The 25,389-nt window shown below is 40.4% G+C and overlaps 3 protein-coding genes and 1 long non-coding RNA gene across 12 annotated transcripts in view; all 4 read right to left on the bottom strand.

The window, feature by feature from the left end:
- slc37a3 (solute carrier family 37 member 3) overlaps positions 1-6,552 on the bottom strand; it is a 63,669-nt gene extending 57,117 nt beyond the window's left edge. For 7 of the 8 annotated variants that reach the window (XM_077501031.1, XM_077501030.1, XM_077501029.1 and 4 more), the window contains exons 1-2: positions 3,952-4,105; positions 2,258-2,310 (exon numbers count right to left, since the gene is read on the bottom strand). The gene's annotated coding sequence lies outside the window, so the exon portion shown is untranslated. Of the gene's footprint in view, positions 1-2,257; positions 2,311-3,951; positions 4,106-6,408 lie in introns of those variants that run through there. The other variant, XM_077501032.1, reaches the window with a different exon arrangement.
- A 392-nt stretch (positions 6,553-6,944) lies between these two features.
- Positions 6,945-8,513, bottom strand: LOC144004101 (uncharacterized). The gene is made up of 2 exons (XR_013279203.1): positions 8,185-8,513; positions 6,945-8,052 (listed from the first exon to the last, which is right to left on the bottom strand). It is a non-coding gene; the product is annotated as an uncharacterized LOC144004101 (long non-coding RNA).
- Positions 8,514-9,486: 973 nt separating this feature from the next.
- Positions 9,487-11,844, bottom strand: cdpf1 (cysteine rich DPF motif domain containing 1). Its single transcript, XM_077501050.1, has 4 exons — positions 11,699-11,844; positions 11,409-11,520; positions 11,052-11,162; positions 9,487-10,656 (listed from the first exon to the last, which is right to left on the bottom strand). Exons 1-3 carry the CDS (start codon positions 11,842-11,844, stop codon positions 11,052-11,054), a joined length of 369 nt encoding a protein of 122 aa, XP_077357176.1. The 3' UTR covers positions 9,487-10,656.
- On the bottom strand, positions 9,487-25,142 carry LOC144004093 (peroxisome proliferator-activated receptor alpha-like). 2 transcript variants are annotated; one of them, XM_077501041.1, is made up of 10 exons: positions 24,897-25,142; positions 22,644-22,854; positions 21,222-21,376; positions 17,580-17,718; positions 15,322-15,533; positions 14,987-15,256; positions 13,262-13,505; positions 11,699-13,085; positions 11,424-11,520; positions 9,487-11,162 (listed from the first exon to the last, which is right to left on the bottom strand). In XM_077501041.1, exons 2-8 carry the CDS (start codon positions 22,825-22,827, stop codon positions 12,919-12,921), a joined length of 1,371 nt encoding a protein of 456 aa, XP_077357167.1. In that variant the 5' UTR covers positions 22,828-22,854; positions 24,897-25,142; the 3' UTR covers positions 9,487-11,162; positions 11,424-11,520; positions 11,699-12,918. The 2 variants fall into 2 exon arrangements, with proteins under 2 accessions (XP_077357167.1, XP_077357166.1); XM_077501040.1 differs by having other exon boundaries at positions 11,699-13,200; positions 24,897-25,139.
- Positions 25,143-25,389: the final 247 nt, after the last annotated feature.

The following is a 25,389-nucleotide window of genomic DNA, read 5'->3' as shown; positions in this document are numbered from 1 at the left end:
AGCATACAGAAGGCTTTGATGCAGCCACTCAACTGCAAAGAACGGTTGCAGAAATGGTAGTTATTGCACAAACGGACAGCAGGTGGCAGCAGAGCAAAGGAGATCAACCAGGGCCATGTAGAAAAAAAGCTCAATTACTTACAATTTTGAATAGATTTGTGAAAACTAATGAAACTTAGCTCTCTTCTAATGCTAATTGCTGCAAAACGGAAACGGATAGAAACGTACTTTTTTTTCCTGATGAAAGAAGAGACTTTAACTCATTCACTGCCAATGACGACTATAGACGTCAAAAATCCAAGCAAACAGCCAGTGCAAATTTTGACAAGAAATTTGAATTTAGTTTTAGTTATTCATTGTTTTCATTCATAGTTATTAATCCTCATTGTTATTAATAACAACAATGACAACAATTTCGTGCATAGTGATCGGTCTTGGTCTTACTGAGACCACAAACTGGGTCTCGACCTCCAGAAGTCAATTTAGTCGACTAAAATTGCTCCTTATTTTTGTCGACTAAAGTTGGATTAAAACTCCAATACAATCAGGTGACTAAGTTATGACTAAGGCTTTAATTATATTTAGTCAGAAGACTATAACTAAAACTAAATTGAATTTCTTTTTTTTTTTTTAATTAAAATTTTAATTTAATTTTATTTTATTTTTTATTTTTTTCAAAATTAACACTGGCTGTTTGCTTGGATTTTTTATGTCTATAGTTGTCATTGGCAGTGAATGAGTTAATCTTTCTTTTGATAGGTTTCATGCTTTTATAGAAATTGGACACAATATTCTGCGGGCCTTGCAAAATCAGTCAAAATTCAGTAAAACAGTCTGGAGCGAACGGGACTGCGAAATGTGAAAATGGCTGCGAGTGAATGAGTTAAAGAAATGTGGTTCAAAACAAATAACGCACAGTTTTGTTGGGCTTGAAAAAAAAGATGGAAGTGTGCCAAGGATGCTGACAAATGACGGAATAGCAACATTTTGTAAATTGCCCACATCTGATTTGATCAAATGGCCATTACGTTGCATGGAAATTCAATGTCATTTCTGTTTAAATGGAACAAACGAACTGCAAAACAATAAACATTACCGCTGAAAGTGAGGCCATATGTTTCAAACGTTCTGTTTGTGCGAGCGAACGTACAGTTTGACTTCAGTGTGTTTGTACAGCCAAGCCAAGTCGAGCCCCGCCCTAAGTTGTCATAGTAACATGACGAATGATGCCACAAGGCCGACCTTCCACCTTCTACTGTCATGTGCTTTTTGGCGCACATCTCACTTGGATTTATGTGAAATGTTTCGGAATGCGCCGAGGACGGCTCGCACGTATGGGCCACATGTGGCGGCGACGTGTGGAAAACATTCCTTTCTTTATACATTTGGCAGAAACTGTAGAAATAGAAATCAGCTTGCTGTCCTTATTTGCACTGAGTTGACCTTAAATAGCTTGATGGAGTTGCAATCTTTTCTTAGAACAGCTGTCGGATAGATAGCACGCAGGAGGTGACAAAAGAAAAGCACGAAGAAGCCGCAGTTCTTGTGGAAACTGGACGCGGGCCAAACCATATTGCCCTCGTTTCACACGGCCTCTCTTGAGCAAACTTTTACAATCAATACAGAGCAGAAATGAACTCAAAATTCCCCCCTGGTGTGTTTCTGTCTGTGACATTTTTGGCCTCAAAGGCTGCTACGATTGTGCCCTGTCAATCTGCCTAGTTGGAAAGTGACATTGGAAACGGCAACAACAACAATTACAAGTATTTTATGAAAAACAAAGTGATTGGATAGTTGTACATAAGTGTTCATAAAAAAAATAAAATACACAGAGCGTATGTGTCAAAATGTCCAATCAAATGTTTTGTTTGCTGTTTCAAAATGACATTTTTGGGCTTATGGGGCAGATCTGCCTAGCAACAAGTGAAGCGAAAAAACAGCGTGAGCAGAAACCCGAATGACATTGATGATTTCAACTGGATAGTGAAAGTCAATGTTTTTTTTTTTTTACGTTTGTTGCCAAGCTGGGCTTCTCTTGGTGAAACGGAATCACAAGTTGCCTATTTGCTCTGGTGCGTGTAGACCGCTGCGTGAAATCTGCGTGTGCGTGGTGAGAGAGTGAAAATGATGATGACGGCCCGCCGGTTTTATCGCACTCGCACTTCAAATCTAATTCATGCTTTCCTCGACGACTCATTTTGGAGTTGCAAATGAAGCCACAGTGACACATTATTAAAATGTGTTTGTTTGAAATTACCTTGACACGGACTTGTTGAAATTCACTCCTCCACATGAGCTCTTCCTCTCCATCTGTCAAGCGAATTGAAAGAAAGTTAATAATCCACTCGGACATTTTACAACATGATACCGCTTATCACCGAATCATAATGAGCAGCAATCAGAAAATGAAGTCATGCTTTTTGACGCATGTGAGGGCAATCTTGATGTTAGCTTACTTTTTTTCTTTCTTTTTTTCTAATCTGCCACACCTAACTGCAGAACCACATAGGGGTAGATATTTTCACAGTGTTAGCAAAAAAAAAAAAAAAAAAAAAAAAAAAAAAAAAAAAAAAAAAAAAAAAAAAGATTCTTGTTTCAGTTGTAACATTTGTGGTGTAACATTTTGTTTGGTTACAATTTCAAATCTGTGTCACGGATCTTGGAAGGTGCCATTGGACAAGTTTGAGCAGTAAGATATCACCCCCAAAGCAAAAAGTGAATGCTTCTCACGTGAGGCGCCGTGTGTGAGAAGCTCAGTGTGTTGACACCGTGGGCGGTTGCAAGGCCGTGCTGGGGGATTTACCACTTTGTGAAAAAAACAAACAAAAAACACTTATGTGTTTGTTTGTGTGTAGGAGAGAGAGAGAGAGAGAGAGAGAGAGAGAGAGAGAGAGCGAGCAGTGGCGTTCCTAAGCAACTTGGCACCCAAGGCAGGATTTCTGGTAGTTTCACAAGACTTGTTTTTTTCTGGTGTGCTTTGCTTTCATTTCATTGTTGATGGTTCTGATGATGCAGACCAATATGAGTAGCACTCAGTACCTTATGAGAGAAAATTTATATCCACATTAATTTCTTCTTACTGATGAAATCTGCATTTAGAGCATCTCCCACACTTATTTTATACTTATTGGTACAACATTGGTACGTCACACAGTGATAGTTTCGCTGCAGAGGAAGATAAAGTATGCTGCGGAAAAGTCAACTTACTTTAAGTCTGGCAACGCAAGATGGTTTCCGCCGGCTTCACTTTTCGCTACAGCATGAGCTGCCCAGTTTAGTTTATTCAGTACGTCCGTGCTGTATCAGCCTGCGCATCCACCTGAGAGTCTGACCGTGATCTTTATTTATTTATTTATTTATTTATTTATTTTAAGCCTTGATCCAGGACATATGTTATTTTATTTATTTATACTTATTCTATTTACTTATTCACTTCCCTACATCTTGTTATATTTTTTTTAAATATATCTATTTTTTGCTTTTATACTTACCTACATATATTTACTAGAATTAATTTTATTTTGTGTTATTTTCTTTCACTTGTCTCTCCTGCAAGACTGATTTCTGTTCCATGCACAACACTTTGTATGCAGCAATGGATGTTTTTAAAGTGCTTTATAAATAAGGTTGAGTTGAGATATGTCGATAATATAGAGAAACGACATATGGGTGCAGTGAAAAACTAAGCAAAATATCAATCCAAAAGGATGTGTAAAGTGCTGTTTTTTCATTAGAACTTAGTGACAGTCATCAACATTAACAAACTTGGCAATAAAAAAAGCGAATTCAACTTACATTGTACTGCAACTGTGCTTTAGTGCTAAATAATTTTATTCCCCAAAGTTGTTGTGTTTGTGTGACTTCGTGGGTCTGTTAACCGCATACGGTGTATTGTTACAATTCGTCCGTGCTGTGTGGCTTCACTAATCAAAACAAAAGTTTGCCACTCACTTGTAAACGTTGGACCAGTGGACGCAGGATTGCCAGCAAAGTCAACTGTGTGATCCCGTTTCGAGGTTTGACGTTTGGTGGTCATTGTGTCAGCGCCGGCCGGCGAAAGCGCGCTACTATCTAACCCGGAAGTAAATTCGGCTAATGCACGTCTCCAGAGCGTGGGAAAAAACAACAACAACTTCGCTCCCTGTCGCCCCTTTTGCTCACGAGCGCCCCTAGCATTTGCCTAAACCGCCTAATGGCAGGAGCGCCAATGAGAGAGAGAGAGAAATAATAATAAAAAGTAAAATATCCTGACTCATTCGTCCCCCCCGCGTCAATCAAAAATATTGGAACACCACCAACGCCACACGTCTGCTCTCCGGTCAAACATTAGGTCTTAAGCCCGCTAACTTGGGGTGGAGTGGGAGGGTCAACTGTTCAAAGTTTAGCCATTTCAAAACCTTTTTTTTTTCTTTTTTTTGTGCGAGTTGGTTAATATGTTGTTGAGGTGACAAACTGCCACGCGTATCCAGGCGACGGGTGGAAACACGCGTTTCGGGAAAAGTCGTGGCCTCGGGTTATTACGCGAGCAGTTCTTGATTGGCGTCTCCTCTCAAATCTTCGGCTCTTCGGGCCTAATGAAAAACATAAACTACAGTCTGGAGAAGAACGTACACCAGAGAGCAAAACTCATTGAGCCTTCCAGCAGTTCTTGGGCTTCTCCGGTCATCATGGTTCCCAAAAAGTCACAAGCTGACCCCCAGTTTTGTATGGATTTCAGACCCCTCAACAATGTGACCAAGAAGGGTCCCTATCCCCTTCCCCATATTGACAAGGCCCTAGACACAGTGGCGAGGTCATCTTGGTTCTCCTCTCTGGACCTCCGCAGCGGGTACTGGCAGGTGCCGCTAATTGCTCGAGATGCCAAGCCAAAGACTGCATTCATCACTAATGGGGGCTTGTGGCAGTTTTTTTTGTTTTTTTTAAAGAGAGAGCTCAGAATTGTTCATTCTGTAGTCTTACCGATTCAACATCTTATCATCATTGCTCTCTTTTTTTTTTTTTTTTTTTTTTTTTTTTAACGTGTACCTTCTGCTGACATTACACAGACAACTACAACAAACCTCGTTTTGGTCATCTCGAGTCCACCACATATTCGAAGAGCTGTAAGAACACAGGCGCTGATTTTTAAAATTTCCATGGTAAGTTCTTGGGAAAATTGCCAATCTCTCTTTTGACCTATACGTGTACTTTGTATTTCAAGAGTGTAAAATACTGTTAACAGCCCGAGTGCAAGCTCAGAGCCAAAACTGTCAAAACTCTCAATGATATATTTGTTTGTTTACATCCAGCACCACAAAAAGATGTGGCCAAATGATCCATTTTAGCGCCACGCCAAGTTTAATTAAAAGACCTCAAGCGTCACAATCGCATGACCACGAAGGAAAAATGGCGCAGAAAAAGAGCTTAATTAATACCAGCTTGCTTGGGGAAGTCGTATTTCCCCACCAAAACAAATTGGAAAGGAATATCCGCACCCTGCCTTCCTCTTTGGCAAAGATGGCCAAGAAGTGAGCTCATTCTTTTATAGCCTTCTGGTGACTATCTATTCATAGCCTTCAGCGTTTATGGCCCTCGTTCGCTATCTGGAGGCAACAATTACTGTACGTTAACTCCGCTAATATGAAAGCTTTTCCCGGCATAGCTGGAAGATAAAAATAATGACAGAAGAAAACAGAAAAAGATGGAGATGTACAAGATGTCAATTTGGTGATGTCATAGCCTAACATTTTTATTAGGTACACTAATGCAGCATTTCTCAACCTTTAGCAAGCTAAGGCATACATTTTTACATTAGAAAAAACAAATGTGATCTTTGTGGTACACTACAATATAAAAATATCACAAAAAGTGGCTACACAGTCGAATTATGTACCTTTTTGGTTAGTCTGTACTTTTAGTTTACTGCTTCTACTTTCCTATCCTTCTTTGGGTCATAGATTATAAAAATATACTGTTAAACAGTAACATTAATATGTTGAGGTGCTTTACATGAACTCAAATCCACATTCAGCTGATGTGTTCAAACTTTACAGACACTCTGTTTCACCACAAAAGTAAACATTGCTAAGTTAATGCCATAATATTCATGGTTTCGTCCCTCCGAATGGACTTTGCTTTCTTAACGTCATCATCAGCAATGAAATGAAAGCAAAGCACACAAGAAAAAACAATCGCTGTGAAATATAAACCTTCACGATACTGAATATACTCTGAATGGTTGATGCATTGCAAACAATGAAGTTGCAAGGCTCTCATTATATCATACAGGGATCCTGCCATTAAAAAAAAAGTGTTTTCAGTGAAGAAATAACAGAATTTGTGAGTAGCAACGAACACGAGTGGGCAGAATATTACATGTGACTGATACTGATGTCGACACAGGCTAATATATATATAACACTTGTTTACCATTTTTGCGTCGCAGATTTGTATTCAGGCGATGATTACGTGTTGTTGTCGTCAAAGGTTGGTATAGCTCATAAACAAGTACACAAACGTTTTGTTTTTCCTCCTACACACCGATATCAACAGGAAAGAGGAAGCCAATGAATCTAATTGCAGTGTACGTGTGTGCGCGTTCTATGAAAAGAACAGCCTGTACCCTCTCGCCTGAAGTCCCGCCCCCGATGCCTTGATTGGCTGCCGCCTAAGTGGTCTGCTTTTCTGGTCTGCGCTCTGATTGGCTGCTGGGCAAGCCACTTCTCTTTCCCTCCTTCTGCAGCTCACATGCCTTCACTTCACTGAGTGCAGCTTTTTGTGCTCGCTTACTATCGCGCAGTTGTTGCCAAGTGCATGTGAGGTTACACTGTAATCCAAATCAACTCCCAGTGCGTATCAGTGACTTTGGATGAGTGCTTCGACTGCACGGAGTTGCCTTGTGGAAGAACTTGGCATCAGAAGTTGACTTTGGAAGGACAAATCATACATTGAAAAATATTCTAGGCTCAGTTTTGCAACAGTTTAATCTTTTGAAAACAATGATTAAAACATATTTACAAAATGCTGCTTTGGAAAAGCCATAACACACACACACACACACACACACACAAACATAAATAAGTTAGTATCATTTTTCAGTGTTTTTCTTAAAAAAAAAAAAAGGCACACAGGTACACTTCCGATTTTACACCCTCACTGAGGCAGTGTAACTTTTTTCTGCCTAATAAACAAAAACTTGAATTATCAATAGTGCAATTACATGTTCCACATGAATTTCACATATTTGCATAAGTAGCCCAGTGACATTTGTTTCTAAAAAAAAAAAAAAAAAAATTATCTGGTCGGCCATATATTTATTTATTTATGTATTTTTTCTTAGGATTATCGACAAATACTGTGAAATAAATTTGGTCAACTATTGCTCAGCCAAAAAAAAAAAAAGGCACAGACTTTGGCAAACACACACACACACACACATATGTATATTTATATAATTCATGAAATAAAATAGGGGGCACACATCAGGACATCATGTAAACATTATCTTCTGCGGCTATTCCCAGTTAAGATGGAACATTGCCAGTGTAACAAGCTAAAACACTGGGACACAAAGCCATAGTAAAAAAAAAACAAAAACAAACAAACAGAAGACATTTAAGTTTCCATACAACCCTGACTTGTTGAAATCTGCATTTAACAAAATAAAATACCTGAATAACAATGACACATTAATGACCACTTGAACAAAAAACATCATTTTTAGGGTGGAAATTGCACTGCAACTCCCCCGTGTCAAAATTTCACACATATTCAAAAACACAGGCATGAAAAGCAAAATGCTTTTTATGTGCTACATATATTTAAAAACAAAAAAACAAAAAAAAAACAGACACACACACACATAGGTAGTAAGAACAGCAAATGGAGGGAGGGTGAGGGGGATAATAATCAATTTACACACTTCTTGCTACATTGCTGCTTCTGAGGGCATTTCTGAATAAAAAATAATATGAATAAGAGTGCCAAAACTTGATAGTGTACATATTTCAGTGCTTGTGCAGCCGTTGTTGCCTTCCTGTGGGGTCTGCTGAGGGTTCTTCTCCATGATGATGTCTGCAAGAGAGGCAGGAAAACGCATAAATAAGGCTTGGAGAAATGCAAAATCCTCTTAGGCTGCGTAGTGGTAGTAGTAATGATAATAAGTGAGGTAAAAAGCTTGTGGTGCGTTCAAAGACACGCTCTGACCTGGTCCCCAGCCTCGCTCACTGGACCTCCCCCGCCGGACCTCCAGCGCCCCGAGGCGGCTCGTCGTCGTCCCCGGAATGCGACCTCTTCGTCGGGCACACGCTCGACAGACCTGGCGGGAGAGAAGGAGTCGTCAGGACGACGAAGGGGAAGAGGAAGAAGGACTGGAGGGTTTGCCGAGCTGCACGTCGTTGCCAAAAAAAAAAAAGGAAGGGGGAGAAAAAAGGAAGAGAGGAGTTTGCCAAAAAAAAAGAAAAAAAAAGCAGGAAATGCGAAGTCCGCAAAGATGCGTCGAGAGGGCGTGTGCGGATTATTTGTTGCTTTTTGGGGGGGGGCGGAGGGGTGTTGTCACCTGCAGCATCCGGCGCTCTTTTCTTCGAAGAGTCTCTGTTTTGGCTCCGTGGAGAGTCCTCCTGCACCCGCCGCGGCCCCCGCCTCCTGTGCGGCGGCCGGTAGTAGAACTCCGGCGCCTCCCGGTCCTCCGTCCACTCAAAGTCCCCACCGGGGAGCGGTCGATCTCGGACCGGGTCGAAGTTGTAGCGGTCCGCGAAGGACCGCGCGTCCTCCTGGAGGGTGGCCGTCAAACGGGCCCGAATCTCATCTCGGTCAGGTGTGCCGAAGAGGTTCCTGCACACCGGGGGTCGGACGCGGTCCTGCTGCCGCGCGTCGACCCTCTCCAGCGGCGGACTCGCGTTGGAAAGGTGCACGTCTGACATTTCCTTGCACATATGACAACAAGAACGACGACAACAATTTTAAATCCCTTGTGGTATTCCTTGCCAAGTCACAACGGGAATGCAGCACGCGTAATCCAGTGCGCCATGCACAAAAAAAAAAAAAAAAAAAAAAAATGAGAGCGAGTGAGCGAAAAATCCACACAAAAAAAAAAGGCACAGGGGTTTCAAACGCACTCCTGTCCAGTCAAGTTGGTAAAACTGCGAACGCATACGCACAAGTAAGTCAGGTCTGTAAAGCCAACATGGCGTTCGAGCGAGCAGTGAGCGAAGACGGCAAGTTGACATGAAGGACTATTTAAACCGAGCAGAGCTTTCATTGGTCTGCGCGGCTCGCTTCGGGCCGCCCACCGACGACAAACCTCGCTGGAAGGTTGGATTATGTCAACACACCGACAACCGCCATACTTCCACTGCAGCCGCCTTTACCGTTATAAAATCCCGGGTGACCAACTTCAAGAACAAAAAATACATCATAGCCAAACCTTATCTGTTAGTAGATGAAAGAGATGAGACGGAACCAGTTGATTAAAAATAATAATAATATTAATAATATGACGGCATCGAATCACTTACTGGGAGTTTATTCACATTAAAAAACAAAACAAAAAAAACAAAAACATGACATTTTACTAAGTGTTTCATTTGATGTTTTTAACAAAAAAAAACAATTTCAACTACAACATGGAACAGACTCAAATTGTTACATTTGAATACAGACCGCCCTTGAATGTAACATGTATTGAAATAATGCATCAAATGTTTTTTTTTTTCCATCACATATAAATCTGTACAAATTGATTTGATGTTGCTGGTGATGTGTTATTTGAAATGAAATGAACATTAATTTCGGTACTTACCCATCCCCTAGTGTACAGTATTTTGTCATATTTGTACGACGCATTATAGTCCAAATGTAATTCCTTATATCTAAACATTATCTTAGTACCTCATTTGTTTACAGCAGGTTAATAATTGATCCAAAAATAGCCTCATTAAAACATCATTCTCCCTCACCGCAATCTCTTGCACTGTGAACGCTGATTGTGTATAAAACGAATCGAGGCGGCTGCGGGCCGCGACGTCCTATCAGCAAGCATCAGCTGATTGGGGCCATGCAGACGAGCCAGCGCTGCTTGATCATATTGCAGCAGCCCATCAAGAACTTGATTAAATCGCGGCAAAATCCACTCAGTGCAGATTAGAGGCGTCACAAAAAAAGAAAAGAAAAGAAAAACTTTACAAACATGTGAGTTGTCCCTTAACCACATTGTGTCAATAAAATGGCCACAGGGCTTCGTGTCGTGTCCCAATTTCAACTGTTGCTTCACAGACTTTAAGGTCAAAACATCTCGTGATAGGCACACAAAGGTGATAAAAGCGACAATGTGAGTAAAATTTTTTTTTTTTTTTTTTTTTTTTTTTAATATCTCTCAGACACAAAACAAACTAACAATTTTTGGACTCCAAAGGAGCCAGCAATGTGCAATGTGTGAGAAACAGAAAAAAATAAAAAAATATTGTATGAGACATGAGTTGTGTAAACAACATGCCTCACAAATTCTAATGTGGAAATAACGGATCAGGTATTATCTTTACTATGCATGTATAATAGGGCTGAACAATTAATTATTAGTTAACTATAATTGAAGTACCTGGATTGGCTGGCAACCAGTTCAGGGTGTACCACGTCCACTACCCAAAGCCAGCTGGGATAGGCTCCAGCACCCCCACGAGCCTAGTAAGGAATAAGCGGTTATGAAAATTGATGGATAATTGAAGTAGATAAACTCTCTTTCATTTCATAATAAATGGTTTTTCTTATTGCAACACATTTTTTTTGCCTGTATTTATTAAAAAATTACATGGGGAGAAAAATTAGATATTAAATTGCAATTGCAATATTGAGAGAAAAATATATATCATAATTTGATCCATCCATCCATTGATCATTTTTGAAAATTGTTCAGCCCTAATTCATACCCACTTCATATGTGATCAAATAAAAGAAATATTTAGTATGTGAGAATTACAAAATATTAGCAACGTCTCTCAAGCATATGAATAAAAATATACCGCTGTCATACGTTTCATTAGATTGTTTGCTGTTTATGTTCAAAAATGTCTGTAAACCTATTGCGGTAGCTTCTTGGCCAGCTCTGTCCGGATCTGGCGTGGAAATTGCTGTAGGTTTTTGTTGACGCAGCGCAGGCAAAACCTCTTGGTGTAGAACAAACTGCAGTCCTGCCAGTTGAGAGAATCACAGCTTGAGTGTGTGTTTACAGTAGTAGAAGTGAGTCACATTGAATGGATGAGGAGGGCACAAAGGGTATTTAGCAGATTTCACAATACTACATGATGACCAAGTCATAAGAGCAAACTATTAAAATCACACACAAACACAGAAGGAAGTTGCCACCCAACTATACAGCAGTACTTATTGACAAATGACTAATGGAGCATGTAAACTGAATTTAACCGAATTCTTACCGAACCAACACATACAGTAACGCCACACAAACTGCACTTGGACCCCAAAACGAGGAACTTCTCCTTATCCGGACTGAAGGGGTCTTTGGTCACATAACACTCCTCCAGCAACCTGGACAACGACAGACACATCAATTAATTTAGTTTTAGACAAAGCCCGTTTCCACAAAGTTGAACAAAGAGCGGAAATGTGACTACGGTGTGGAGGAAAAGTGGAAAGTGTTAGCGGAGGGCGTTAGCATAACTACTCACTGAATGAAGCCACTCGTTGGGCTTCATTTCCCACTTACACAATGGCTCTGGTGTTTGGTGGTTTCTGTCCGTAGGAAGTATAAGGACTGCTTAAACCACACGACTGGCATGTAAATGTCTTTTGACGGTGTTCGCGTGTGCTCTCTTCCATTGTTTTGCTAACTGGGACAGGAGGAAATGTCATTTGTTGCTATAGTTGCCGACAGTCATGTTGTTGGACAAATCTTTAGGGCCACCTAGAGCACCGGAGAGAAATTGCAACGATTAAAATGACATTACTGGAGCAAAAGTTGCTTTTCATTCACAGTTTTTATGGCACGATATGTTCTATTATCAGTTTCACCAGTTAAGTAGGATATTTCATTAAATGGAATCGGAATCAGAGCTTCGTGCTTCCCTTCGTGCTTTACCTATATTGTAATCACAAAACATTCGCAAACATGCTAAATAAGTGTCTTATAACCATTTTTTTTTTCCCCCGAACTCTGGACCTAACTTCAATGCGAAAAGACCAACCACGTTTTGTTCTATCACACACATGGACAATAATTAATAAGTATCCACATCACAATCTGCATACCCTTCACAAAATAGTAGCACAAAAACAACCAAAAATAAGCAATTACTTTACACTGGCAATTGCATATATTTTGTATACCTAAGCAATTAAGCAACAGTCATTTAAAATCATTATTTCAAGAAGAATCCATCCATTTTAATTTACAATGAATGGTTAATCAAAACCTGATTCTCATTCGAAGACAAATTCTGGGATTTCGTCATTTATTATACAATCGGTCAGTTTCGTGCAGAAGGCACAACACACATTTAAACATATACATTGAAAATGTTTCAAAACAATATATATTTTTTACCATTAAAAAAAAAATGAGTTTGAGAACATCTGCACAAAATCTTACAGCTACTGTCTTTCTTGTTAAACTGGCACATAAGAGTATTTTGTATTTATGAAAGAATGTACAAGAGGTATTTTAATAGCTTTAAATTATTGCTTACAATGGAATTCAGTGGTTCATTCAACCTTAAATGTGGTTCCAAGAAATGCAGAGGTTTCATTGCTTATTTCACAGTGGTCACTTTTGTGTGGAAGGCACAATCACACATTAAAAGGCATTGTCATTTTTAAAACAACACTGTTTTTTTTAAAAGTGAGGTTTAGAACTTGGCCACCACACTAGTCAGGCACTATTTTACACTCATGAAGTTTTTTGTTGTCTCAATCTCCTCCCCAAAATAATCATGTAAAGAGAGACAGCAGGTTGATGAGCCATCTCTTAATACATATCCCTGTAGATCTCCTGGAGGAGAGGGTGAAGCGACGTATCCTCCGTCGTCTCGATTTCCTGCACCAACTGAGCGTGCTCTGTGACCAGTTCCCGGAGGTCGGCCAATTTCTGCAACAGTCTGGGGAAGAGGAAGGCGTCATCAGGGTGGTTGGCCTGCAGGTGGAGCCGCAGAGCCTGCACGATGCCTTCCTGGAGCTGCTCCACCAGAGTCGCGTCCACCAGACCAGGACGGTCTACAAAGACGGGGAAATATGTGTGGGCCTGCCCTTGATCCATGGACCGGCTCCCACTCACCTCCACAGCAGATGATGGCAGCCACAAAGAGAGCCAGGTCGCTGTCGTCCAGCTGCAGGGAGTTGAAACGCGTGGCGAACTGGAACTTGGGCTCCATCATGTCGCTGAAGGGCCGTCGCAGGCTCTTGAGGAACTCGCGGGTGATGAAACCGCCACCGCGCGCCACCAGGAGGCCGTCTTTGTTCATGCACGACGCCAGCAGAGTGAAGAGGGCCTCGTAAACGCCGTACTTCAGGAGTGTCACCTAAAAAAAACATCAAACAAACGGCAAGAAATGTCAAGTGCTTTGAGGCAATTCCATTTGCACCTCTGGATCGTCTCACAGCCGTGCAACAATTGTAAATCGTAAGACGATACTTGACGACCTGAAAGTGAGTGCAACTTTGTAACGTATTAAGAAAAAAAAGTTGGAGTCACTAAATGCTTTCAGCAAATAATATGGTATCTCTGTTTGAATTTATACATTTGCATGGTTTTACACTCGATTTTACTTTACGTTATGTTTATGTGTCCAATTACTATTGAGCCCCTGGAATAAGGAGCATTTGCATAAAGATGGCGACAATTCCTAGATGCTTAATCATATGTTTCTGTTCAACCGCTTAAATCAGTGCGTCTCAAATAGTGGGGCGGGCCCCCCCTGGGGGGGTGCGAGGCTCCATCAAGGGGGGCGCGTTTGACCTCGGGGAAAATGCATTTTATTTTTTGTAATTTTTTTTACTCTCCTAGAAAAAAGTGCAATTGCACCTCCACTACACTAGGGGGCAGTGGCGCTCATTATTGGCAGAGTGTGCGCAGGGAGCATTCACTCGGTGGTGTAGGGGTTTGTTTGCACTGAGCATGCGCGCTTTGAACGCAGCAAAAAAAAAAAAAAAAAAAAGCACAAATTATTTTATTATATATATATATATATATATATATATATATATATATATATATATATATATATATATATATATATATATATATATATATATATATATATATATATATATATATATATATTGTGCTCCTGGGTTAATGTTGGTATTCAGTTTGAAAGCATTATTATTTATTGATTTTATTTAATTTTATTTTTCTGTATCATATGGTTTGACATTGTCAGTCAAAACATGTTTATAGTTTAGTTAAGGATTTAATTTAATTTGTGAATTTCAGATGCAGATGTTTTCTTATTACTGGGGGGGGGGCTGGAATGCAGAGACCAAATCATGAAAATTGTGTCACTGTCCAAAAACTGTTTTTTGGCAGCATATATATGTACACACACATTGATAAAGTAAATTAAAACAAAAACAATACAAGAAAATGTTCTTTTTTTTTTAAATAATGGAAACTTATTAACAGTTATAATGGAAAATTAAAATTACTAAAAGTGAAGATTTTATAGGTGATAAAAACAAATTAAATCAGTAAAACTGTGAAAAAACATTTTCCCAAATGTAATAAAAGTGTTAAAAAAACAACAACAACAACAAAACTATTTATAAAACTAGCGCAGAAATGTTAAGGTCTAACAAATTTTATTTTATTTTATTACATAATACATAATGTGACCTTAAAAAAATAAAATAAAATCTGTCCATAAATATTTTCTCTATACAAAAAAACAACCTAAAACTCAGTCTAAAACTAATAAAAACAAGCAATCCTGCTCTAGAGCTAATGACAACGAAGTGAATTAGAAAAGCCAAAATCAAAAGCCCCAAATTGTGCTCAAGGTACCTGATCATTCAAATCCAGGTTCTGGAAGCTGGGGATAGCTTTGGCGAACTCGGTGAGCTCAGTGACCGTCTCCACGGAGGTGCTCTGGCAGCAGTGGAAGAGGCGCGCTTCGGCCTCCCTTTGCTGGAGTCCGCCGCATCCCACGGCAGCCACCAGCACCCCCGCCGGGAGGCCGCACTCGGGCTCGGCGTCGTCCGCCTCGGACGCCGCGTGTGCCGCCAGGGTCTTCTCGGCCAGCTGGAACGTCTCCATGTCGTGAATAACGAAAGGCTTGGGAGGAAAAGAAGTCAGGTGAGCCCAAGATGAAAAGTGTGACAACGTGTCGCCGGCTTTACCGGCTTGCTGGTCTTTCCGGCGAGGATGAGGCGCGCTTTTGCTTTGTTCATGTTGAAGTTCTTCATGTAGGCTTGCTGGATGCGTCCGGTGAGAAGCTTGTGGCCGGACAGCGTGGGGCTGGCCGCCACTTCCTCCTTCTTCTTCGCCACCATCTTGCTCTGCGCCTTCAGCTTCATCTTCTCCGCCTGGGGCATGCGGCCGAAGCGGATGGCTGTTGAGCCGAGACATTCCTTCAGCAAATCTCGCGGACGTAAACGAGCCCGCAAATGAGACGGCGGTGCGAGGCAGTCAGGACGAACCCGACGACCCCGCTGTTGACGACTGGCGGGGGGGGCTGGCTTTGTGTTTTGTCAGTGGAAATCTCCAGCGGGACACTGCGCTTATGAAAAAAAAAAAAAAAAAAAAAGCCGGGTCCCCTCCTGCTGTGTTTGTGCATTCATTGGACTTCAGTGGTGGCAAGTCACCAAATACTAATATTTTCTTCTCATGTACTCAACTTTCAGCTATCTGCACTTTCCTTGAGTACTATACCATATTTAGTTTTCAGACAACTTTTTAATGTTCACAGCTGAAAATAATCTCTATACTTTGTTCGACTACGACTCGCTGAAAAAACTGGGACAACGAACACATTTTATTTATTTATTATTATTTTATTTAACTGTATTGAATGGGCGAATGCTATTTTTAGACCGCAAGGCGACGTGACTTCAGCAGCTTGAACCGGAAGGGGGTCATCAACATAAAAGCACGCTCACAGACGAACCATGATAGTATTGCTTGTTTTGTTCTCGTTTACCTCGGGAAAGAAAAAAAAAAAAAACACAAAAAAAAAACATGCACAGTAAACACTGCTGCTATGAAACGACTCCAGGCACTACGGGTGGGACATTCTGTACAATAATTCAAGCTGATTGGAAGATGCGACATTTTACACGTTTGTTTTAACCAATCACGGCCACGGGTGAAAATTTCGTGTTCGTTCCTGTCAAAGGGGGGAAAAGCAGGACATCTTACCAGCTAGAAAAGCACGAAGCGTCTCTCGCTGTTCAACATTCAACAAGGAAACGGTGAATAATCCTGCGAGAACAGAATTAATTGTAGCGTCCATTCGTCCATGTTAGGTTTGTTTGTTAGCTCCGGTGTCGGCGCTGGCTTGTTGGGTTTCGTCACAGTTGCATATACCGCCCCCAAACACAATGTCGCTCTGTGATTGGTCCGAACCACGACGGTTATCTGCGGGAGCGGTACAAAGTGGTATTCTAGTATTCTGGTATTCAAGGTGGTGAGTTTGTGAACTCACAAATAAGCAAAATTTGAGTTATATGGTTAAAAAGTGACATTATTTTCATTAATGTATTTTTGTTTTCGAATATTGTATTCCCCTGGCGTTTTAATTTAATTGTTTTTTGTTCTTTTTTTGTTGATTGCTGCGGTGGTTTGATCGTCTTGTTGATATTTACTTTAAGTTTGCAACAGTTTGTTCAATAACGCATTTAAAAAAACAACAACAAAAAACTCACAAATACTGCAAGAATTCATCTTGCGAGAGCAAGGTTAGCCGTCCACATATGAAGGATGTATTCTTTATTTGTTTCCCGAAGCCAAAAATTCAGAGGGATAAATGTGACCGGGGATCAACTTGTGCAGACGTCCAGAAGAATAGTTTAACGCCAGTGAAGTGAAGCCTTTTTTTTTTTATTCATTCATTCATTAGAATTGAGGAAACAGCCTTATAAGGAGGAAGGAAAAAAATAATTGAAAGAATTGAGGTATAGCGAGTGTTGGTTGTGCCCAAGAATTTCCGAGTAGAATTGTGATTGCGACACACACAAATTAAAAAAGCAATAAAAAAAATTACCACTAACAACTGTCAACGCAAGACAACAACATGACAGACAGGGCATAAAGGATAGCTTGTTGAAACTGGAGAATGCCAGTGTCAGTTGCGTGGGATGATGTGTTGAGGGGGAGGAAAAAAAATAAATAATTACCTGTGGATCAGGTAGGCTCTTTTCCTCGTCTTTTTCAGCCCTCTACACTCAAACCATCTCTTTAATTGAACATTAGTATGTTCTTCAACGTATATACCAATGAATTTGTCATCAGGAACATCATCCTTGGACAGAATTCGTAAGTATAGCTCAGTAGACATCTGACATTGCCAGACATCGTCTAGCATGACTGGCCCGCCAAGTTTGACGCCATCGCTAGACTCATGAATATGAATTATGTGTGGTGATGTATCATGCCTTACCGTTGTGGGACATGCCCACCGAAAGGCACTTGTGGAAGCGGCAGTACTGGCACTTGTTTCTGTTTTTCTTCTGGATTTTGCAGTGGCGTCCGCACTTGTCGTACTCCAGCTTGAGCCGGACCGTTCTCCTGAAGAAACCCTGGTGGAGGAAGAGGATACACAAAAAGTAGCACACTTGAGAACACTGCCCTTCTAGGGATTAATAAAGGAATATGTTTTTACTTAATTACACTTTAAAAAAATACTATACCATAAAACTATGAGGCACTGTGATGTCATTTTCAGTTAACAGCAAGCAGCCAAAGAGATTTGGGGTGGTAATATATTACTGAGACATTTTTGACATGATCTTTGCTTTAAGAAAAAAAAGCAGTACATGTCAATATTAATTAGCAATTTAGAGATAGACCGATAAGGTTTTTTTGGGCCCGATACCGATACCAATTATTAGTAGTGAAGGATGCCGATAACCGATATTTGGAGCCGATATTCATTTTCACTAAAAAGGGACATCAAAATTTGGAAAAAATACAAACTCGAGCTCTTATCTTTTTTTTTTTTTTTTTTTTTTTATTTTTTTATTTTAAAGCACATGTTTATTGAGCAACTTTTAGGGTTAGTAAAATATTTTTAAGTTTTTTTTTTTTTTTTTCAAAAAATCTTAGTCAATACACAAGTTCTGGGATCTCCCAGTAGCATGTTTTCAAAAGTTAAATAAAAACAAACAATTATTTTCTACAAAAAATAAGTCTTCAAAAATTTCAAAATATCCAAAGTATTAAATTTTTACTTATCTTAGTTTTAATTTCAATCCAAAACAGAAGGTGCAGAGAGTTCCCAGGGTCGACAAAAATGAAAATAAAAACTTTTTGTTTTTAATTTACATTTAAATTAGTTCCCTGAAGTTAACACTTAAAAAAAAATAAAAAAGGATCTATTATCGGCCATATGATTCTTCAAAATGGCCGATGCCGATATTTCTCAAAATGCTGAATATCGGCACCGATAATCGGCCCAGCCGATAATCGGTCTATCCCTAATTAGCATGTTGACAAAGCTTGATTTTACAATAATCCGGTAAAATTTCCTACAAAGATAATGCAACTATAATTAGTACAACTCTGACTTGAATGTTTTTTGTAAAGCACATGTATTGTCCACATTCAACTATAACTCCATGAACTTTCCCTTAAAACAATTAACCTTCCACTCGGCCCTCTTTTCTTTCCATTCCTGTCACTGTCTGGTGGAATGACACCTTTCTAAAGCGCTCAAAGAAACAAAAACGTACGCATATTCCTTCCTTTCAAAACGGTCACATCACTATTATGATCGTGATGTCGCCGCAAACAGAAGCTTCAGGGCTATTTATTAATATCACACGCTGGCCGGTGGCAGCAAAATATTTGAGAGGGATGCATGTAGTCATGATCCTGTTGCTCCAAACGGGGGGAAAAAACAAAATAAAACAAGCAAGTCTTTGCATGTGCGCCACGCAAACGTAACCTGAGGCAGCACTGTGATTTACGATGTGAGAAGAAGAACACGCAAACGAAACGCATTGCTCAACATCCTTCAATGACTCAATCCCACTTTGCTCAATCGTCATCGTATAAACAAAGAGAACGGAGAGTTTAGCAAGAATTGTAACGTTAGCGTGTACGTCTGCAATCGGGCTGGGTCGACTTTGAAAAACAGGTCGACTGGAAAAATTTAAGTCGACGCTCTGCCCGGAACCATGTTTGCGCCGTCCATGTTTCACACGGACCTTTTATGCCGCCGCACAGTGTGTTGAAAACCTCAGTGAGAAGAAGGCGGTCAGAGTAATATTTCTTTATTTCTTTATGGCTATTATTTTTTTAAATGACCCCTGCTTGGTTGGTCTGATTGGTTGTTTGAATTTGGAGGCGTGTTGCATTAGCCTAACTGTTCTTTTACTGCAAGCGTACATGTACACTCGTACAGTATTTACAATATTTATTAGTCGTGATTATGTCTCCATTGGTTGCATGAAGTTGGTGTACATGAACGGCTGCCACTTGTCTTGCTCATATTCAGCACTACGGAGCTACTTTCGTTTTGTGACAGTTGGCATGTGCATTACAATATGAAGCGGTTAAGCGTTGAGCCTTGGGGCACATTTCATTGAGGCCTAAACAGGCCACAGAGGGGGCATCGTGTTGAAAGAATCCAAACAAAAAAACAACATGGAGGGAGTGAGATTGCCCTGGCCTGTGACGTTAGCATGCATCTACGTTTCGTAAATGCCGGAGTGACTGTCACTACGCTTGCTCAGATTACCGTGCAATCAGTCGAAAGAAGCCGTTTAGTTTGTTACAGATGGCTTGTGCATTCAAACGAGGATTGAGCTCGGCGCCTCGGGCCACATGTCATTAGAGTCCAGCTGGCTTGCTGTCTAAATGGGCCGCAGAGAAAGAAAGAAAAAAAAAAAAAAAAAAAAAAAAAGTTTGGTGTGGGACCATGTTGGGGAAAGAAATGGACAGTGAATGCCTCACAACTACCACTTGGATTGAATATTTAAAAATCAGTGTAACTTGCAGCCCTTTGAAATCAACAAAACAAAAACAATGAAGCCTGAATGGTCACACTGAATCACAGCAAGCAGGCGCCAGGCACATTTGTGAGCACTAGAGATGTAACGATAAGTGCAATATCGTGATATTAAAATTGCCACAATATCATCGCCGTCACGTTCACAATATTTAAACGTAACACATCTGTTAAAAAAGTCAGGTTGCTTTGCATTTGTGCAGTTCTAGCACCCCTGGTGGCTAGTTTTTTTTAGTGCAATTTAATTTTCATTAGGGATGTTTTGGCCCTTCAATGTTGAAAATCTACACTAATTGTCAGATGAAGGGGAATGTAATAAGCCTGTGAGCAAGTCAACATGTGGGGGAACTCAATGTGTGCGTGCATTAACAACACAACATAATAATAATAACATAACAATGTTATGTCCAATTTTTTTATTTTTATTTTTTTAACAATATGGTGACCTTTTTTAAATATCGCCAACCCCCTCACAATATCATGCTAATTATCGTATTGTGAGCTTCATATCGTGATAATATGGAATCGTGACGTTTGGATATCATTACATCCCGAGTGAGCACATGGGGGATTTTTCCATGATGGGGCAAGGAACAAGACAGCTGTCAAATGTGTGACGTGCGTGCGTGGGCGGCGTAGCTTGGATGCTGAACAATGAAAAGTTAGAGGTGTGCTTGGATTGAAAGCAGCCGATTTTGCAACTCAAGTGGGGGGTCGCACGACCTTGCCGATTCACTCACACCTCTTGTGGACGTCACACTAATATGGCGCGGCCCGATTGTTCCCGATGCCAACCTGCCGATTTACCCATGAGAGGTGGCGTTGCTGCACACGTGTGCAAGTGTCCCAATGTCAGCGAGGACGGCTGCGAGCCAAGCGGGGGAAAGGTGACGAGTCAACCGAGGCCGACGCGTCCTCGACCTCACACGCGAGCTCCGGAACTTTCCACTGGCCTCTAGGTCATGCACCTCTGTATGTGATTGTGAACGTATCAGGAAAGGTGACCAATTCTTTGCCGTGGCTTTAATTGTCCTTCCAAGCAAATAGTGCACCAAAGTGTTTTCAGCTCACCTTGCAGCCCTCGCAGGCGTGCACGCCGTAGTGGAACCCCGACGCTTTGTCCGAACACACCCGGCACTCCAAGCTAAGGGGGCCCACGGCCTCATCGCCCTCTGGCGCATCATCGCAGCCTGCCGGTGACGGACTGGAAGCCGGCGTTAAGGTGTCTGCATGTGAAGAAACATTTGTGCAATTATTTGCATTGATGACTGACGATTTACCTTGCACACAATTTAGAACAAGGATGGGCTAACCTTTCGCCACAGTGGCTTTTTTCAGGTTCTTGATTATGCAAAAATTCAGGGGTGGGCAAAGTTTTGTAAAATATGTCAAAAGAATTATTTCAATAATAATAATAATAATAATAATAATAATAATAATGCGATTGGCTGGCAACCAGTCCAAGGTGTACCCCGCCTACTGCCCAAAGTCAGCTGAGATAGGCTCCAGCACCCCCCGTGACCCTTGTGAGGAATAAGCGGTCAAGAAAATGGATGATAATAATAATAATAATAATAACTGTTTTTTTTACACCCAATATGCAACGCCTTCCATTTAAGTAGCGTCACATGAACTCAACTTAATAACTCCTCCACCATCTATGTACAGGAAGCATATTTATTTTGTTTTTATTGCATTGTACTGCGTAAAATTTTAATTTAATGTACTGTGAGGAAAAGTGGTTCAGATAACGGATGATGTAATTTAATATTTTTTAATTTCTGTACTGTATAGAAAGTATATATAAAGATATAAAGTTTAATTTTTTAACATATTTTTTATTATTTTATTAAAAAAAACAAATAATGCGATGAAGTTTCATTTTGAAAGATAATTTAATGTGATTCGATTTACAAACAAATTCGACTTACAAAAAACCCTTGTGTAACCCACTGTGTTCGTAAGTTGAGGAGTACCTTATTAAAAAAGTATTTTTTTTCCCCCTGATTACTGTTTATTAATCGGTGATTGGTGTTTATTTCGTACTTCGTATTCGTATAGTAATTAAAAAAAAAAAAGGGGGGGGGGGGGGGGGGTTGATGTTGTACTTATGTTACCGGTTTGGTCATTGCTTTCCAAAGTAAAAACAGATGTTTGTAAATGTCTTACTTTGATTAAACACAGAAGATAATCGGTCTTCTTTCATGAAGGACTACAGAAATCAGTAAACAATTATTGTTGATATGCTGAAATCAGAGGATTTGGACAATTTTAGATTAAAATATGGCACCAAATTATCACTCAATTATTAAAATAGTTGTCAATTAATTTGATAATCGATTAATCTTGACAGCGATAAATATAATACTGCACATGGTCATTTTCTTCACAATGTTTACATGCACAGGCATGTGTAGTTGTCTGTTTATGTACAGTATTACTTCATGTACTGCACGTATGCATATATAGTCTCTTTTTTAGCGGACAACTCACCCAGTGTGATCGAGCTCTCAGACCCCGAACCGGGACTCTGGTACTCTGGGAAATCAAAGCCCAGAGTGTCCTCGCCGATGGACTGGGAGATGTCGCCGAGATCCTCCATTAAGTCTGCACACAGGGGGCTGTCCAAGAGGGAGTCCCCCAGTGGGGATGGGGGGCAGTAGAGATGCCCTGCCATGGCTGGATGACGACCTCACTCACCAGACTACACAAAAAAAGTGAAAGCTGATGAGTTTTGTCACGTCAAAACAAGGCGGCCATAAAAAAGCAACACCAACGTCGTGTAGTCAAGCGAGCGTGCCGGAACATCTGTTTGAGCCATTCCACAAACGTCCCCCCCCCCCCCCCCCCCCCCAACTTCCAGTAATTGACTGCAGCAGATGTCCTGACCTTAATGTAGCGCAGAACGGAGCCTGATTCCAGATTGCAACAATCAAAACATGTACAGTTGTGCCCAAATGATATTGACGCCGATGCCAACTGAGATAAAATTCCGATAACGGCTGAATAAAATAATATAATAACTTATTTTTGGTCACTTAATGCTTACAACAATTACGATTGGTGTTACTTGCACAACACTTGACTGATTCACAATACACTTTACAACAGAGAAAAAATGGCTGTTTTATTATTATTTTTTTGCTGGGGGATTTTTGTCATATTGAATGTGTAAAAAAAAAAAAAAAAAAAAAAAAAAAAAAAAAAAAAAAAAAAAAAAAAAAAAAAAAAAAAAAATCTGTGATGTTTATGTAGCTAACATGATTTAACAACTTTGCATTTTGTTGTTAAGTTGTCCACAGTGACCTTGCAAAAATATACGTGACCAGCAAAAGGGTCCTCAATGTGCCAGAAAAAAAATAAAAATTGATATTGATATATTCAAATTCTGCACTTAAAGGGCGAGTCTGCTGGTTTCACTCTGGAAAAGGCACTTTTTAAATACAGGATTTAAACAAACTACTTCTCAATTTACAGATCAGGGCTTGTCTTCATTTCTGGTGGTGATTTTGTCCTAAACCCCCCACCCCTCCATCCTGTATTTTGCCATTTTGTGTTTGTTTTGTAAACAGCGGGACGTTTCTGTGGAAAGACAGTGTTTAGGAAAAGCCAGTGGGAAATGATTCCGCTCTTACTGTCAGACATCACTGACTGTGCTTGTGTAAATCAGTTCCTTTCTTTTCATTGCCATCCCAAACTGTGATATTTAATTGTCCAAGGTTCAGTGACATTATTCCACTGCTACAAAACAATGCACAAACGTGGAACACTCAATCGATCCACTCACTCTTGTTTATGCGGAGAGAGCATGTCTGCAGGTCGGACATGTCCTGACAGGGGGCTTTGTAACAAGCACAAACAAACACAAATCCAGGTGAGTGCAAGTGGGTGACATGAAAGTGGGATCAAGTTGAGCACTGTATAAAGGTTTCTGAACCACTTGAGTGGTCTCACTCTGCAGCACAATTAACACCCTAAGTTCAAACATCTACAAGCTAAAAGTGGGGGGAGAAAAAAAAGGGGGGATCAAGTTAGAATTTCAGCTAACTTGTTATATATAATATTAACGTAATGGACGGGCCTATCCCAGCTGACTTTGGTACACCCTGGAGTGGTCGCCAGCCAATCACAGGGCATATTTTAGACAAGCAGCCATTCACACTCCCACCTGTGGACAATTTAGCAGAGGCAGAAAATTCCTGACCGAAATTCCTGGCTCAAACCTCATAATGTTATGGCCTGAGTGCAATCTGATCAGGCATTCATTTTCATTGTGTTGGACTTCCCAGGCAGGCGGAGAGGCTAAATTCTATCTTTAGGTCACAAGAGCAGAGGAAACGAGAGCTTTGCAGAATGCATGTCAACAAAGAATCACATGGATCAAAACCAAATGTGGAAGAACAATCTACACCACCATATGTGATTCAGGACCAGCTGCCCTTATTTTTGTAGCGTTTTTTTGTTTTTGTTTTTTTTTGCACCTGCATCAACAGTGAGAAGGCTTTTGATCCCTGCTGTAAAGACATCTGTATAATGTCACAACTACAAATTCATTGAAAGCTCAATGTGGCTTCATATCGCGCTCATGTCTTACAAGGTCATCAAACCACGAGAAATATTTCTCCTCCAGAACGACAAACTGCTGAACAACTTTCCAATCCCATCAGAAGATAGGGCGGAAATCCTCTTAGCGGCTCAAAAACACACTTACATAAGAGTAGTCAACTTCGAATGGTTTGTTATTACCGCAGCGAGTTCGCTCCCGAGCATTTCCAGACGACAAATCCAGGCCGTTGGACGAAGACGGAGATGTTCAGACCAGGATAGCCGCTCAGCGAGCGTCCTACTCCGACCTGGGTTCAGTCAACACGCCCTTCGTCCTTCCACAGGAAATGACGTCGACACAGCGCGCCCGAACGAGCACACCTCCGGACACACCTATAGCTTGGACCAATCACAGCGCAGGGAGCGACTACAATTCCGGGTTGTTCTTATAAAAAAAAATAATAAAAAAAAATGAAGAAATAAAAAAAATAAAAAATATAAAAAAAAAATTAAAAAAAAATTATATATATATATATATATATATACACACACACACGGGAAAATTGCACGAATGATAAGGGTTTAAAATTCCAATGTAATAGAATGTGTCTGACTTTGTTACGCCCTCTACTGTTCGTGGATGCGAGTCAAGGTGGTTTTCTGCTGGTCAGATGTTTGTTGGATTTATTTGTAG

This window comes from Festucalex cinctus, chromosome 16 (assembly GCF_051991245.1).
Source record: "Festucalex cinctus isolate MCC-2025b chromosome 16, RoL_Fcin_1.0, whole genome shotgun sequence".
NCBI lineage: Eukaryota > Metazoa > Chordata > Actinopteri > Syngnathiformes > Syngnathidae > Festucalex > Festucalex cinctus.
The sequence above is the reverse complement of the archived record's forward strand: the minus strand, read 5'-3'. Positions and strand labels throughout refer to the sequence as shown.